Source organism: Rhinolophus ferrumequinum, chromosome 11 (genome assembly GCF_004115265.2).
Source record: "Rhinolophus ferrumequinum isolate MPI-CBG mRhiFer1 chromosome 11, mRhiFer1_v1.p, whole genome shotgun sequence".
In the NCBI taxonomy this organism is placed as follows: domain Eukaryota; kingdom Metazoa; phylum Chordata; class Mammalia; order Chiroptera; family Rhinolophidae; genus Rhinolophus; species Rhinolophus ferrumequinum.
This window is the reverse complement of record NC_046294.1, coordinates 25551851-25567571: the sequence shown is the minus strand read 5'-3', so window position 1 is coordinate 25567571 and position 15721 is coordinate 25551851. Positions and strand designations below refer to the sequence as shown.

Genomic DNA, 15721 nt, shown 5'->3' with positions numbered 1-15721 from the left:
TCACTTCCTCTAGGCAATCTGACTTCTGGAAAATTCAAAGGTAGTTGTAGCAAGACCAGCTAATGGACTGTTAATCCCTTAATTTACATTAATTGCACTATGGCCAATAATATCCAGATGCAAAAAAAAAATAAACATGAGAATAATTCCTCTGAAATTCCTTATCTAGCTGCTCCTATGTTAGTCTGAAGACTGTGAAACTTTTATTGTGCCATTATTTCAATTAGAAACCCAGCAAAAGATATCCAATGGATAATAAACATTCTGTGTAACCTCAGAACTGTTTCCATCAGGGGCTCACACCGGCCAATCCCACATCATCTGGCATCTCTAATTGTCCCACAACCCAGGAAGGGCACTGCAGAAGGTCTACCAGAAGACCAATTTTCCCCCATCAAGAATCTATCCAGCTCCAAAGTTCTAGTATACCCCACCTGCATTTCACAGCTTCCATCATAAAGGGTTAACCTGGTACAAGGCCTATCACATTGAGGGGCTCATAAATATTTGGGACTGAATTGAGAGTAGGAGTAGGTTGTTACACCAAGTAACCGCATCAGCCCAGGTCGTTCAGAGTGCCACAAACTTATCACAAAATCCACGGCAAAGACACTACATTTCTAGCAAATGCCTTCTATTTCTTTTTTTATTATTATTATAAGATGTAAAAAGAAAACTAGCTATTCCTCTGTATTAAATGTAACCCATTTCTGATTCATTTGATCTTCCTCACTAGTTTACCATATATACCCTAAATAATGTGATTCTATATCTATTAATGTGAACACTTTAGTATAAACCCAAATTTTATGTATAACCCCTTGCTATCTTATAATGCACCAGGAATATTTCCATTTTCTGATACAAGTTTCACTGACACCCAAAACATGCCCCATTCCCCCCGCCATTATCAACCTAACATTCTCTGTGAGCAAAAGGCAGATTAACTTGACTGAACACCAGGTTTTTAATTTTTTTAAGGGCATGAATCAGTCAGTCAATCAACTAGAAGACTGGATTGACTGTTTTCATCTCAGACTTGACTGGTCAAGCCAATCACTGCAGTGAGAAAGGCTCCCACTGGGGCCAGTAAAGTCTGCAGGCCCCGACACACACTGCACTTCTCCCTCGCACCCGCTAAGCAGGCAGCCCCCGGCCTCACTTACTTGCATAGGCAGGTTATTTGCCATGGTGAAGCTGGGCATGGGTGGCAGAGCGCTGTATGTGTTGGTGAGGGCTGTGTCTGTTCGGCCCAACATGGAGCCAGAGGTGAAGGAGGAAACTGCAGGGAAAGGGACATGACAGACAGTCATGGTGAGAGTCAGAGCTGAGGGCAAACAGGTTTAAACACATTTCTTAAAAGCATTAATATTTCACATTACCAGGCGTGGTGGGCTGAGGGATTGGTTGGTAGACACTGGTGCTGAAACTACTGCTGATAGGAATATGACTAGGTGTGTTGCTGGCCTGTCTTCTCTGATTCCTCAGTTTTTCTTCTCTTCTCCATTTGGCCCTTCGATTAGAAAACCATACCTGGAAATCAGATGGAATAGGTAAGCCCCATGTGTATTCCCATTCAACCCCACCCCTGGCACTCCCACTGTCTCCCACCCCCTGCCCCCAATGGTGGTACAGTATTTAGCAGAGGGACTCTGTTACTATTTATGTAAATAAATGGCATTCATTAGAGGCACTTTTGTCTCTAGGAAAGGAAAATGGTCTGAATCACAAAGCATGAAACCACGTGGTCCCTGGGTACCTGTATTCTTGCTTCAGGTAGATCTATTTTGGCTGCTAGTCTTTCTCGGGCAAACACATCTGGATAATGGGTTCTCTCAAACTCTGAAAGAGTAAATTGAGTTTTCCGTGTTGTGTCAGAACTACACATAATGTGTCAATCAAGCCCTGGATCACGCTGGTTCCCGCCTCCCCACTTTCAGCACCTCCAACCAATTCCCTTTAAAATGCTACTGCTATTAATGTTGGCTGTACTTGGAAGAACTATCCCACCAGAACCAAGTTGAATTTTCTTTGGAATGACATTCATTCAAGAACGCTTCTGTAGCCTAAATTAGCCAAATCATCATTTTTTTCTTTATGAGAAGTCAGACTTTTAGTCTTTGAATTACTGGTACATGAAAAGAAGAAAGCACACACACACACACACACACACACACACACACACACACACACACACACTGAAAAGATGCCCAGAAAAAAAAGACAGAAAGAAAAAAAAAAAAAGAAATCTTTTCAGGCCTCTATGCAAAGGACCCTGGCTAAATTTAGCTCTTTGTACTAAAGATGTGGCATATACTTTGATTTACTGCTTCTCTACTTTGAAAAACTCCATCACCTTTCTCCAGGGCCTCAATTTGCTCTTGGGTAAAAGATGTTCTATTTCTTTGCAGCTTCCGCTTCAGCTGAAGTCGCATTTGTGCCTCATCTGAATCTTCTCCATTGGAACTAATGGAGTTGGTATTCTCTCCCCCTCCTTCCTGTTGCTGGCAGCCATCTGGAACAAAAAGAATAGTACAGTATGAGAAATTTGGAATAACTTGAGGCCTCCAAAAGGGGTCTGGTATGGCCATAAATGCCAGGAACAGTATATTCGGACAGTCTTACCAAAACACTCCCAAGATAACTGTCAGCCCTTTTAAGAAAAGACATTAGTTACATACGTTACCTGACCATGATTTTATTTCTTTCTGTTTTTATCAAGATGAGACTGCCCATACAATACAGACACTCAGAGTAACGTGTCTTCAAATGACAAAATAAGTGGTGATGTTTCCAGTAAAAATGACCTTTCATAACTAACCTTGACTTCCCAAATGCCTCACGTATTTCCCTTCCCCTACAGAATTTATTTACCTATGGCTGTGTTGGGAAAATAGAAGAGTGACGTTCAAGATTTCAGCTGATCTATAATCGGTAATTCCTATCTAATCAATTAGATGTTGATAGGTTTGTAGAAAATGCTATTAAGAAACCAAACCAAGCTTGTAATCTTTAAAAAAAAATATTTATCTAGTTTTTATTTGAATTCTGCACAGTCAATTTCATTTTAAAGGTTGTGAATTTAGAAGTGCTCGCATTGTTCTGCAGTTTTATTCAACTATTGTATGAGTGTGCTTTGCCTTGACACCTATTACGAGCACAGCTGTAATTATATCATCACCAAGAACAGGCTATAATTGCTGAAAATGGAATTTTATATTTAGATAAAAGGACTGTCCATTCTTTGTAATGTGTTGCACCAGAGAAAAGTAAGATTTCTTTTAAATTTTTAACGTGTAATTTTAAAAAAGAAATAGTAGAGAGTTCACTAACTAGCTAAATATGCTATGCTGCAGCTGAATCCTTGGCATATCATTTAAGTGGTACATTTTTAATTAGGGCATTGCTACCACTTTTAATGTAATTTCTATCATTAAACAGGGGAAAGTTTTATTGTTTTCCCTCGCTGCTTGGAGGGCAAGATGTGCACTTGGGCTAGCTGTCTCTTGTCTTGCACCTTGCTCATGAAGCCACAGCTTGTCTGAAGGGAAGCACTCAGCCCTGACTGGGGCTGCATGCTGGGTCCTGGGTCTTGGGTCTGGAGGCCCCCATGGGATACCAATGGGGCTGACCAGCCTCTCCCGCCCCCATCCTGGAAACTTGGCCTGTGGAGGGGAGGGGCCTCTAAGGGGCCTTGGTGGGAATCGACTTGGCCAGGAATATCATTTATAACCAGGAGACAATAGGCAGAGTCTTCAAAGAGTTCAGGGAATTGTGACAGGATCTAGTGGGATCTTTTCAGGAACTTTGAAATGTTTTAAAACCCCAACTTTCTCCCCCATTTAAACAGGCGGATTCATCGGCACTGGCCACCATATGGGCCCTTGGAGATCTATTGAGATGACCACCAACACTTGAATAGAGAGAGGCTGCTTTTCAGCGCCGCACAATGCCCCGCGAGTAAGGGAAACTATTAAACTCCTGGGGCAGGAGCGTTGGCAAACTTTCGTGGGCAGAATTTTGAGACCACAATGAGCACGGACAACAAAAGGATTCTCTTGAGGCGTGCAGCGGGCCACATTGTGTTACAAGAAGCCCAGTCAACAGACTTTTCAGTGAAGTGTGTTAACCCCTCTGCTCTGCTATCATTAATCACTGTCCGAAGAGCGGGCGCCTCAATGCTATTTAGGGCGCTTGGCTGGGGGGTTGGAGGGTGGATGGGGGGCCGGGGCAGGGGTGAGGGAAGGCAGGGAGGGTGGATGGGGACAGGGTGGACATGGAGGGGGCTGAAGGCAGCAGGCTGGAAGGACGGAGACCTGGGTCGGGAGTAGGGGAGGGAGGAGGGAGGAAGGGCGCGGACCGGGTTGGGAGGGAGGGGGGAGTTGAGGAGGGGAAGGGGTAGAGAGAGATAGAGGAAGAAAAGGGGCTACAAAAAGACAGGCCAGGAAGGTATAGGGAGGACAGAAAAGAGTGTTGAGAGGAAAGAGAGACAAGAGGGTGGACCTAGAGGGGGAGAGAATGAGAAAAAAGGAAATGAGGGGAAAAGAGAATATTAGTAAATAGGCCCAGGCTCTACTTTGGGTGGTCTTGTGCTACCTCAGAAAAGTGGGGGGTGGGGAGGGCGACTTAGCTCAGGGAGAGACGCTGGACTCACGTGTGCCAGCACAAGTTTGTGATAATTTACTGCCCTAAGTTTCCGGGTGACTTTGCAAAGTGTTTTTCAGGGAAAGAAGTAAAGAACCGCCCTTATTTTTGGATTCGGTGAAAGAGGAAGACTTTAGATAAATGGCCCTTTTGGGCCAACTAGGCAGGCCTGTAGTTTATTACTTTAGGAAAACACAAAGAAAAATCTGCGACCATCTGACGTTTAGGGAAAGGGACTTTGAAGAAACCACAATCCCGTCTCGCAGAGGGGTCGGTCATCCTTCCAGGAGGCCCCACCCCAGTCCTTTTCCCGGCACATTCGATTTTGCCAATTAAACAAAACTGGGTGTCCATCAGAAGACCCCCCACCCCACCCCAGATAGCATTCTCTGCTTTCGTTTGCTTCTCTGACATCTTTCTAATTTTAAAACATGGACATTAGCCCATGCTTTCCTTCTCCCTCTCTCCTCTTCCCCCAACACACACTCACACAAACTCACACTAACGCAGGCGCAGCGCAAACTTGAGAACTGATATTCAAGGGGAGGAAAGTCAACTGGGATGAGGAGAGCGCTGTTTTAAACTTTGGTGCCGGGAGGAGGGTACAATTCGAGGTAGGTCAGTGGCTGCAGAATCCATCCCTGACCCCCCGCAGAGCCAACGTGCACCACTGATACTTTTTTATTACTTTTAAAGTAGCAACTGCTTGCAGCCAGGTGGTGAAGGAGAGGTCACTCTTAGATTGGACGCCCCCTCCCCTTTATTTATTTATTTATTTATTTATTTATTTATTTATTTATTTATTTATTGCTTTAGTGGATAAACCTTCCACCCTTAAAGCTTTTAACAAAATAAAAGTAGGAGTTAGATCTCGAATTCCCCACATGATAAACCTAAGTGGCAGACAATTAAGATATCTTCTTTAAAAGGCGCCCCCTCGAGCGCAAAGAAGGGGCCTTCAATGGGCGCCGTCCACCTTCCAGCCTAATCCGTGAGAAGGAGAATGAAAGCGCCTCCCATTATCCCAGCCCCAGGACCATCTGACGCTGGGGATAGGATTTGTTTCCTGGAAGAAGGAGAAGAGAAAACACACACACACACACACACACACACACACACACACACACACAAAACAAAACAAAAAAAAGGACGCTGGGAAATAAAATCATTCCTTAGTTTCTTAGTGTCTTAATCAGTGAGGCGGAAAACAAGCAAGAAAAGATAGCAACCCGGTTGCGGCACCTTTTCAGCTCCCGAGCGCGGATCAAAACATTGTAGCATCTGTTGAAAAAGAGACTGACTAAATCCTATAGAGGGCCTGGGTATTATGGGGGCTGGGGTGAGGGGAGGAGATAAGAAAAAGTGTCTCCGTGATCCCTAAAACCACCAAATCGCTAGAGAATTGGGGCTGGATAGAGTTGTCTCTTGTTGTCAGCCCACATCGTCACGATTTTATTCACCGCGGCATGGCATTGATCAGATGGAAACCATATTTGTCTCCCTCTGAGACCTAACCTCGCCTTATGCTTTTGGAGTAATGGGCTCTTTAAAACCCCAAAACAGCTTCCCGGCCGGGAAAGGGGACCAGGGAGGGAGGGGTACTTCTTAGCGCCAAAAGGTCTGAGGATGCCGGGGGCCAGACAGCGGTAGATCGCCACCAGCGTCCCACGGCCCCCACGCGGGGGCTCCACACTCAGTGTAGGCAATGCATGCTCCCCACACAGTGGGCGGTCCATGCCCGCTGGACGAAGTACTTGAGTATGTCTTTTTCTTGGACGGAGGGGAGATTGGCAATCGGTGTGGCAGAATTCTCTAGCAACTTGGCACCAAAAAACTCAAAGCCCCTGAAGGAGCTCCACCGCCCGCCTCAACTATCCCCACCAGATCCTAGCGGTTAGGTTCTCCCTTCCCTCCCGCCCTCACGCTCCCCGGGACGAAAAGCTGCCCTATTCGGGCGCCGCCTCTGGTAGAAGTGGTGGGGCTGGCAAAGCTGCAGCCTTTGGCTACTCTCCGGGCTCCACGAAGCAGGAGGGAGATTTCCATGGTCTGGGCTCCAAATTACTGTGAGCCCTCGCGCCCAGAGGGCCAAGATGTGGAGGCTCCGGGCTCAGCCGTCCTGGCCCAGCCACTGTGCCCCGCCCCTCCCCAAGTCTCCTCAGACCCAGTCAGCTAGACTTGGCGGGGTTAGGGCCACCCGGGTCTCAGACTGCAAAGGGGCGGACGCGCTCTGGGGAGTGCGAAGTGGGGTGCCACTTGGGTGTGTCCAGGTTGTGCAAGTGGCATCCTGTAGTTTCAAAGGTCAGGGGAGCGTGTGGTGGTCTACACTGAGCCTTGTTACTCCCCTGTCCTCTCCAGAGGCCCGAGTGGGCCTAGTCCTGTAACCGGGTTGGAGGCGGTGCCTCCTCAGATGTTTGGGACCGGCGCTGGGAGGCCTAGGGTTCTGGGCGGGCGGAGCAGGCAGGCAGGGTCGTCCAGGGGAACCCGGTCCCAGCGGGTCAGGAGGCCTCGGACAGCCCAGCGACCGCGCTGGGAAACCCAGAGCGAGCGCTTTGCTTCCTATCTTCCCAGTGTCCGTCCTATATTGTTTTCTGCTCTTAAAACTGACATGTCTAATTGGCAATTGGTGCCGAATCGTGTCCAGAGGTCTCTTGTGGAACATTTCTACAGCTGTCTCCTTCAACTAGACGCTTATTCATGTCGCCTTAATGAGAAACAAAACGTTCTCTAATGAGCAATTACAGAGCGACAGGATTGTTCCCATAACAAATTCTTGCGAGTGACAGAAGCATCCTTTGTACCAGATATTTCGCATACTGTTACCGATTTCCCCTTCTCTAGCCCGGCACCGTGGAGGCGCAAGGCACCCGGAGAGGTCCGCGAGAGCAAAGACACGCGGGCAGCCCCGTCAGCGTCCCTGAGTCGCCGCCCCCATCCGGAGCCCCCAGGCTTGGTCGTGCTCTGGGGAGTGAGACACCACGTCCCATTATCCCGCATATTATCTCCTTGTCACAAGGACAACAAATACCGATTAATCTTCGGAGTAAACTGTTTCCTATTCTTGACCAAGCTACCTCTGTGTGTGTAGGGGAGGGTAGAACCAACGGGCCTCACCCCGCCCCTATCTGTTCCTCTTCCTCCATCCCTTCTCCTAGATCCTGGGATGGGCCAGATCCCATCCCTCCTCGCAGCTCCGGGCACCCCGCAGTCTGGCTCACAGTATCTTCACTCCACCCTTCTAAGCAGTCGCCACCCACAGAGAGTGAGAACTGGGGACCAGGAAGGGTAGAAGGTGTAGGAACGGAGATGGTGAAAGAATGTTTTAGTTGGGAGACCACCACTTCCAATGCCCCCACCCTCCACTCAGCCCTGCATCTCTCTGCTCACCCTCTCTCACATGCACCCTACTCATAGTCACATAATTTGTCAATTATGGCAAAAAGCAAAGTGATACTATTATGTTTACCTTACAGTCTGTCAGTGTGTTAACTTGTCACACTTCTACAGCAAGGGGGCTCTCCGTGCATTCTAATGGCAAATTTGAGTAGATTACCTCGCAGCTAGCTCTTAAACACAGGCACATACTCCTGTCCATAGCACACACGCGATCATGCGCGCGCACGCGCGCACACACACACACACACAAGCCACATTCATACTACTCTGAACATACACAGCCCTTCCATTCCCAGGCCAATCAGATAGTTAAAAAAACACCACCTATACACAGTGCCAGTCAATGTATCCCAAGCATTTGAAGAGTCTCCCCACTACATTCTCTAAGCACAGAGGCTGGGAGAGTGAAAGGTTAGGGGAGAAGAGAATGGTTTGCATATACAGAGAGTTCAGACTATGGGTGCTTGGGTTTTTACCTTGGGTAGGTTGCCCTGGCACTGAAGTCCCGGGATACCAACCCGGGCGGGTGCCCCAGCTTCCGGTCTGCCCGTTCAACATCCTTAGTTTATCATACATGCCGTCTGCGCCCATCTGTTGCTTTTCGCTAGCCAGGTTGCGAAGAACTCTGTTTATCGATGACACCTGCAAATCAAACCAAAATCAAACCAAATGGTAGCGTCTCCTGAAGACAGGGTTGCCCTGTATTAAGTCCCCATCTCAGCATGCGCACCCCCTTAAAGAACCCTTAACACATTAAAAAAACTCCCAGCCATCCTGGGACAGTGGGTAGATTGCAGAGACATCGTGGACAGAATGACAGCCATCATTTTGGGCATGGAAACTGTGTTGGGTCACAACTGGGGGGTGGGGGGTTGTCCTTCACCATTGATCCATGTCTCTGGTGAGTTAACTCACATGGCTGTTTTGCTTTTATTAAAAGATTCCACCGCCACCACCCAAATTAGACTCGGTTAAGAGCTTTTTCCACTTTATTTTATATTGGGGAAGAAATAGATGTTTGACGCCTGAAGGAAGGTTCAGGCAGATGGACTTGGAGGAGGTTAGACTCTGGTTTTCATTTTCATTTTCCTTCTTGATTCAAGAGCCTTTTCCTGGGTGCCTCTGCCCTTTACTTAGCAGTATGCAAATGAGGTAAACAACTCCCACACTTGACTCCCATTTTCTGGAAAGTCAAAAAAAAAGTTGGGATGCTCCTCTCAATAGCCCCAGGTACAGAGGAGACATATGTGGAGCCGGGAGGAGATACAGACAAAGAAACACTGGTAGGGAGCAGAGCAGGAGGAGGTGAAGAAAGATATATGGTAAAGAGGACAGAGCATGGAGCTTAGGGCAGGGAGGGGGAATGTTCTCAATGAACTTACACTTGGTATGTTATCGTTGGTACAGACCCCCTCGGACAGTAATCTGTCTCGGATTTCCCAAGCAAAGATGGACGGGCACTCCCGCTTATACTGGGCTATTTTGCTTACAACTTCTGGAGTCGCTACTCTCGGTTTACTACCTCCGATTGCCCTGGGTCTGATGGAGCCAGTCTCGTAATACCTGCCCAGAATTTTACTCACACATCCGTTGGACACCTGCATAGGGGAAGTGGACAGAAAACCACATTATTAATAATTTCAAGACAAAAATAAAATTGTTTAAGTATGCATTAAACAATGACAAGCTTACGTTTTGATTGTCCAGCACTTGGACTTTTGCATCTGCATGGGTCTATAACACAAAAATATACCTTCAATGGTACGAGAACTTACTGTAGAGAGCTTTTTTCTTAAAATTACATTTGTAGCCCTAAAAACTACAAATATGATGATACTTTCAAACAATTTGAACTAAAAAAAACTAATTCAAAAGTTTTTTTTTAAAAAAAACTGTTTTCTTAAACATTGCCTGAAGATGCATCAAAACGAAGTCAGATTAATTTTTTGTGCTGACCTTGCTTAAAGTGGTGTTATGTTGTAAGAGCAAAGGGGAAAATAAACTGAATTTTAACTTATTTTTCCTTTAAAAATATATCCAATTGAGTGTCAGGTAGGGAGGGAGGTAAATAGCATTTGTCATTTTAAAATCGAACATGAAGAATGCAAACAAATATCTCCAAATCTTAGGTAAGCATGGGATGAGGGAGAAGGGAATGAAATTATGCTGGTTTTGTAAAACTCGGCTTATTATAGTTCATAAACTGTTATCACAATTGATTTCTTACCAAATAAAAAGAGAAAGGTGTTTTGTTTTGTTTTTTAATTCACAGACTTTTTTTTTTTCTTAAGCGGATAAGTTATTTTAGGTGACTGACCCAAGTTGAAAGAGACAGGGAAGGATGGTGGAAGGAAAGGGGAAAGTGGGAAGACAGGGGAGTGGGGTGGGGACTGGGGTGGGTGGATGAGGGTGGGGGGGTCCATAATTAGCAGCGTTTACAGTAAGAAATGATGAGAGGGCGTTGAAAGTGGAGGGCCGCGGGGGCAGCGAGTGGGGCGGCGCCGGGAGGATCACCTGCAGAATTCGGGAAATGTCGCACGGCCGGGCCCCGCTGTGAGCTAGCTCTACGATCTTCTGCCGGGTGGAGTCCGGCAGTGGCCGCCCGTTGACAAAGACACCACCGAGCTGATTCACTCCGCTGTGACCTGAGGGGAGGGGAGAAGAGAGGAGAGGAGAGGAGAGGAGAGGAGAGGAGAGGAGAGGAGAGGAGAGGAGAGGAGAGGAGAGGAGAGGAGAGGAGAGGAGAGGAAAGAGTAAAGAGAAAGAAGAGGAAGAGGAAGAGGAGGAGGAGGAAAAAGAAGAGGAGGAGAAAACATCCACAATGCATCCTCAGCTCCCTGCCAACCCCTGCCAACCTTGGTGATCAGGTCCCTGCTATCGATCAAAAAACGACAACAGGACCACGCAGCCAAGAAGAGCATGGGGCAGCCCAGCCCCAAACACAGCCGCGCTCTTGCCCACTGGACTGCAGAAGCACCATACAGGTAGACACACGCCAACTAGCAAGAACACACGTACCTCACTATCGCCATCACCCCAGCAGTGCCCCCAGCCCACTGCCCCTCTTCATGTACACCCCAGCAAGCCCCTGAACCCACAAGGTGCAAACAACCGGCTCTAAAAATATCCTCCCAAAGATCCCCTCTGAGTGTCATGGCAAACTGTGGTTCTACAGAACCCACACTGAATTTCCAAGCTCTCTGCATTGTTGGAACTGTGAGAGCAAACCCTACAGCCCTTCAGCACTCCCATGGACGCTCGAGTCCAGAAACGTTTGCTGTCACATTCCAAACTCTGGCGAAGGCACAGCACAAGCACCAGGGTTAAAAATACAAATATAGGAAAAGAGAGGGGGAAAGAGTGGAGAAGAACCAGAACAGCAAATCTGTGGCTGGCGAACCCCAACCTGGGTTTCAGCGCTTTCCCTGCAGGCGTGAGGGTCAGAGTCCCAGATTCGCCCCAACCACAAAGTAGTCCGGCTGCCGCAGTGGGGCTGGAGCAGGGCGTCTGCTCACTGCCGCCACAGCTCGTTTTTATTCCGCTGCTGATCTCAGCTCTCCCCACAGCCAAGGACAGGTATTAGTAAAAATCAAAAAGCGAAAAGAAAAGGAAAAGACCACACCAGTGTCCCCCGTCCCTCCTTTATCTTATTATCTTACAACCTCACCCCATTGTCTAATGTTAGAGAATAGGGAGAGGAAGTTAGCACCTCTCTGTGGCCCCCTCCCCAGAAACCACAGGCACACAAATAGAGCCAATTGCCAATTTCCACTTCCTTGAAAATCTCCAACCTGCAGCCCCGACTCTAGAGAGCAGTCCTTCCAGAAGACGTGGCTCCCTGCTCAGCTCTCCTCTCCTCTACTCTCCTCTCCACTTCTCTCCTCTCTTCTCCTTGGAGCCTCTGATAAATTGACTCCAGGAGCCTGAGCTTCTTAGCAATAAATAAGCTCCAAATATAGAAGAGGGGGCAAAATATGATGAGCCTCTCTGACATTTGTCTTTAAAATAAAACTAGCTGCACGTCAAGTTTGAGCTTAATTTCTGGAAATAGGCGGAAGTCGCTCCGGATCATGCATGGAAGGCTAATTGAAAAGATCAGTCGGGGCGCTTGTGGCAGCCTTGTCACTTTGTGACAGTGCTCCGCTCCGGGAAATTGCATCGTCACGACAAACGGGACCGTGATAAAACGACCCTTTCCGTCCCTATTTGTAGATCACTCAGAGGAGATGAACTGCACTCGTTTCCCCTTCGAGGGGAGCCGTGTTTTCAGGGTAGCCAAAGGCTTGGGGCTGGGGGGGGCCTCACTCAGAAGGGGGAACCGGAGCCTCAACTCGATGAGAAGTGACAGGCGTTTGGGGGATCTGGGCACCGGGCGGGGACATCGCAGGGACACTTTCTCCAACAGAGCAAGGCCTAGTCCGCGCTTCCGGTTTCTCCTAGGTTCCGTTAACGTCTTCCTTTGCTTCGCTGGACCCATCTACTGCTCCAGCTACCCAGCCTCCCCTTTGGGCAAATGGAGCCTTCCAGGAAAGAGAAAGGCTGTCCCAGAGAGAGACCACGAAAGACTTTCCAAACTAAATGCACAGCCTAGGCAATGCTCAACCTATGAATGCCAAGGCATGTGGGGCCGACTTATCCTAGACCTTCCTCCTTCTCCCCTCCCCATTGCAAAAAATAATGTGCCCACCACTTCCGCAGCAACATGGGACGGGTGCACACCCAGGAGACGCCAGGGCCAGGTCGCCTTTGCCAGCATAGAAATGGCAGCGAGGAAACGCTGCTCTAAGTTCCCCTTCAGAGGTTAAGCCTCAATCATTGTGTCCCTTCCCTGGGGACGGCTGGCGCTCTCGCCGAGTGGCGATGATTATGCGCCTAGAATTCGACCGAGAAGCATCTAATAGGAAAACATATGGTGTCAATTTGGATGCTCTGCGCCTCGCGCACACCCGGGAGCGAGCGGCACAAAGCCCTGCAGGCCGGCCCCCGACCCGGCGCCCCTCGGGGCCCTCCAGCCAGGCCTCATCGGCAAACGCTCAGCGCTGCGCGCTCCAGCCAGGCCTGCCGGAAAGCCTACGACTGGGGAGTCTGAGCTGCAGGGGGAGAACCAGCAGCCAGGAGGTGTGGGCAGAAGCCTTCGCCTCGCCAAGAAGGGTGCCTCCCGGGTTAAGAGAGGGGGTCTGGCAGGTTCTGCACAACTAACCCGCCTTGAAGCTCGCCACCTTTGCGCCCTCTCCTAAGCTTGGTGCCCACCAGCCGCCGGCACAAGCAGGGGGCAGCTAGCCCTTCCTGGACAGAAGGATCGGGCGCTAGAGACCCTCCTAAGTCCGCAGTTCGGCAAGGGAAGATTGCTAGAAGACTTAAGTCTTTCTGCACTCCTACTACAGCTGAGCCCCTAAACCATGTCCAGACTCTGCACCTCAACCAGGGCCTGACTTCACTGAGCCTCCAGGCTCCCAGGCCTAGGCTCCAGACTAGCCCTGTCACATACCAACACGCATGGACTGAGCAGGAAGGTGGACTGGGGGCCCAAGGGGTCTGGATACAGGTAACAAGGGAAGCACAGAAACCCAGAAATCAAAGGCACTGCGGGCCTAGGAATGACCAGCACCCAGAGAGTTGCAACTACCAGAACAGGGCTTTTCCATCTCCTTGGTTCAACTTCCACTATCTTCCCAGACCCAGTAAACCTGTTCTCGCCTGGCTAGCGCTGCGTAACAGCCCCATGGTTCCAGTTTACCACCTACACGCCACGGCAGGCCTGAGTGCCCTGCTCTCTGCCTTCTAGGCCCAGAGCTGGGGTGGGGAGGGGAGGAGCTGCTCTGCCAGTGACTGGGGGAGGAGAGCCCCTACCCCCACTTCGCCTGGATGGTAAAGACTTTCAGTCTTGGCTAAACCCAAAGAGGCCTCCTTCTCCTTTCGCAAACTGGAGAAGCCTCCGCCCCTCCCTGCTCAGCCCAGCCCCTCTCTCTGGGGTCAGAGCCCGGGCAGAGGCGGGGAGGGGTGTGTGTTACAGGATTTGGGGGGGATGGGGTTTCTCTACCTCAACTTCGCAAACTCAAGCGGGCAGTTCTGAAAGGCCCAGCCCTGTTCTAACAGGAGCGAGAACTGCAGAATAAACGCCCTCCCCTCTCCGGCTGCCTGTCGAGGAGAGGGGCACAGCTGCCTTGAGTGCCCAGGGCTTTTCCCTCGTGCCGGGGTACCTGGCAAACGCAAACGCCTCAAACCTCTGCACACTCCCCTGAGGTTCGCGCATCCCCAGCCGGGTCAGAGAAACACCAGAGAGGCACTTACTGTTCTGCATGCTGGCACTGGCTGGGGGCCGCGGGATCCCACGGGGCTCGAATATGGGGCTCTGTTAGCAAGAATATAGGCGTTACTCCTGGGCTCGCACCAGGTAGGCCTACTTTGCTACAGAGGATGACCTGGAGCCAGGACAGGAGAATGCCCCATCTTTAGGAAATCATCTACTTAATCACTTGGGGGAGATCTGAGGGTCATCCAGCTCTGCCCTCCAGTGCATGCACAATCTACAAATAAAATACTCCAATACTCCTAATCTGTTTTCCCCAAAATCCTTAAGTAGTTAACCCTTTAATCAGGAGAAAGGCTGACTCGATTTTGAATTTTTTATTCTATCTGAACAATGAAGAAGCATTCTGACTCTTTAGGGTTTTGGAGCCCAAAGCAGCTTTCGAGCCAACGCAGAACTTGCCTGAAATCTGGGATGTCTGTCCACTCTTACAATAAAAGGTCTCACACATCTGCGCGCCTCTAGTTAAAGTCTTCCCCCTAAGATAAAACAGAAGGAGAGAAAGGTATGTCAAATTGTGGCTCAAAAGCATAGGCCCATGGGCTCTCTGAACCACATTCTCAGAAAAAAAAAAATACATATCTAGGGCTCAAACTGCCATAAAACCCTAAATCCCAGATTTGCACCCACATTTTCTTTAGTGGCCTCTCCTGCAGAATTCACCACCTTTTAGAAGTGGCTACTCTGGCCTGCTGCCTTGGGAGAATTGGAGAATCTGACAAGTCGGGGTCCCATTTTGCAAAAATATCCAGATGGGGTGGGGGAGGGAAGTACAAGAGAAACCGTGGGGTAAGGAGTAGAGGCCGAGGACTAATACCTGAAGTTTAGAGGTGAGAGGAAGAGGACGTCAGAACTTCAGGTGCCTGAGAGTGCAGACTGGGGCTGAGTAGGAGGGCTGCCTAGCCATAATTCCTCTTTAGGGAATTTCACCACCTCAGTTGCCCCAAGGCCCCCAGAACCCAACTCTCCGGTTACCCCTTTATCTTTCACTCTCCCCTTCAAAGCTTCCCAGTCAGGCCCCCACTCCACCCATCTCCCAGCCTTTCTGGAGCTTTGAATGTGGCGGGCCCAACATTCCCCCCCCAAACCTCACTTATTGTGATTAACTTCTCTTTTGGTGTTTAGCTCTTCCTCCCTTTTACTGTACTGTGACACACGCTGTCTACCTCGCCTCACTGCTTTAAAAAGTACGAACAGGAGGGGGTGAGCGTGGTCGACAAAGCCTACAGGCAGCGAACAATGGCTTCTATTCTCCAGCTCTCCCCAAACCCAAAGAGTAAAACCAAGTCTCCCTAACCAGCAACACAGCTTCCAACCACACGTACCCACAACCCACCAACTCACAAAGAAAACAGAGGGACACTTCTAGCTTAG

At 49.1% G+C, this 15721-nt stretch overlaps 1 protein-coding gene across 14 annotated transcripts in view; it reads right to left on the bottom strand.

The window, feature by feature from the left end:
- The window catches only part of PAX6 (paired box 6), a 34374-nt gene that overhangs the window by 8650 nt on the left and 10003 nt on the right, over positions 1 to 15721 (bottom strand). For 6 of the 14 annotated variants that reach the window (XM_033119867.1, XM_033119868.1, XM_033119870.1 and 3 more), the window contains exons 3-11: positions 14750 to 14826; positions 14329 to 14389; positions 10552 to 10682; positions 9420 to 9635; positions 8514 to 8679; positions 2357 to 2515; positions 1760 to 1842; positions 1383 to 1533; positions 1167 to 1282 (exon numbers count right to left, since the gene is read on the bottom strand). In XM_033119867.1, the coding sequence (XP_032975758.1) occupies positions 1167 to 1282; positions 1383 to 1533; positions 1760 to 1842; positions 2357 to 2515; positions 8514 to 8679; positions 9420 to 9635; positions 10552 to 10682; positions 14329 to 14338 (1032 nt within the window). In that variant the 5' untranslated portion in view covers positions 14339 to 14389; positions 14750 to 14826. Of the gene's footprint in view, positions 1 to 1166; positions 1283 to 1382; positions 1534 to 1759; positions 1843 to 2356; positions 2516 to 8513; positions 8680 to 9419; positions 9636 to 9729; positions 9772 to 10551; positions 10683 to 11828; positions 11960 to 14328; positions 14390 to 14749; positions 14829 to 15721 lie in introns of those variants that run through there. The other 8 variants (XM_033119860.1, XM_033119862.1, XM_033119863.1 and 5 more) reach the window with 5 other exon arrangements.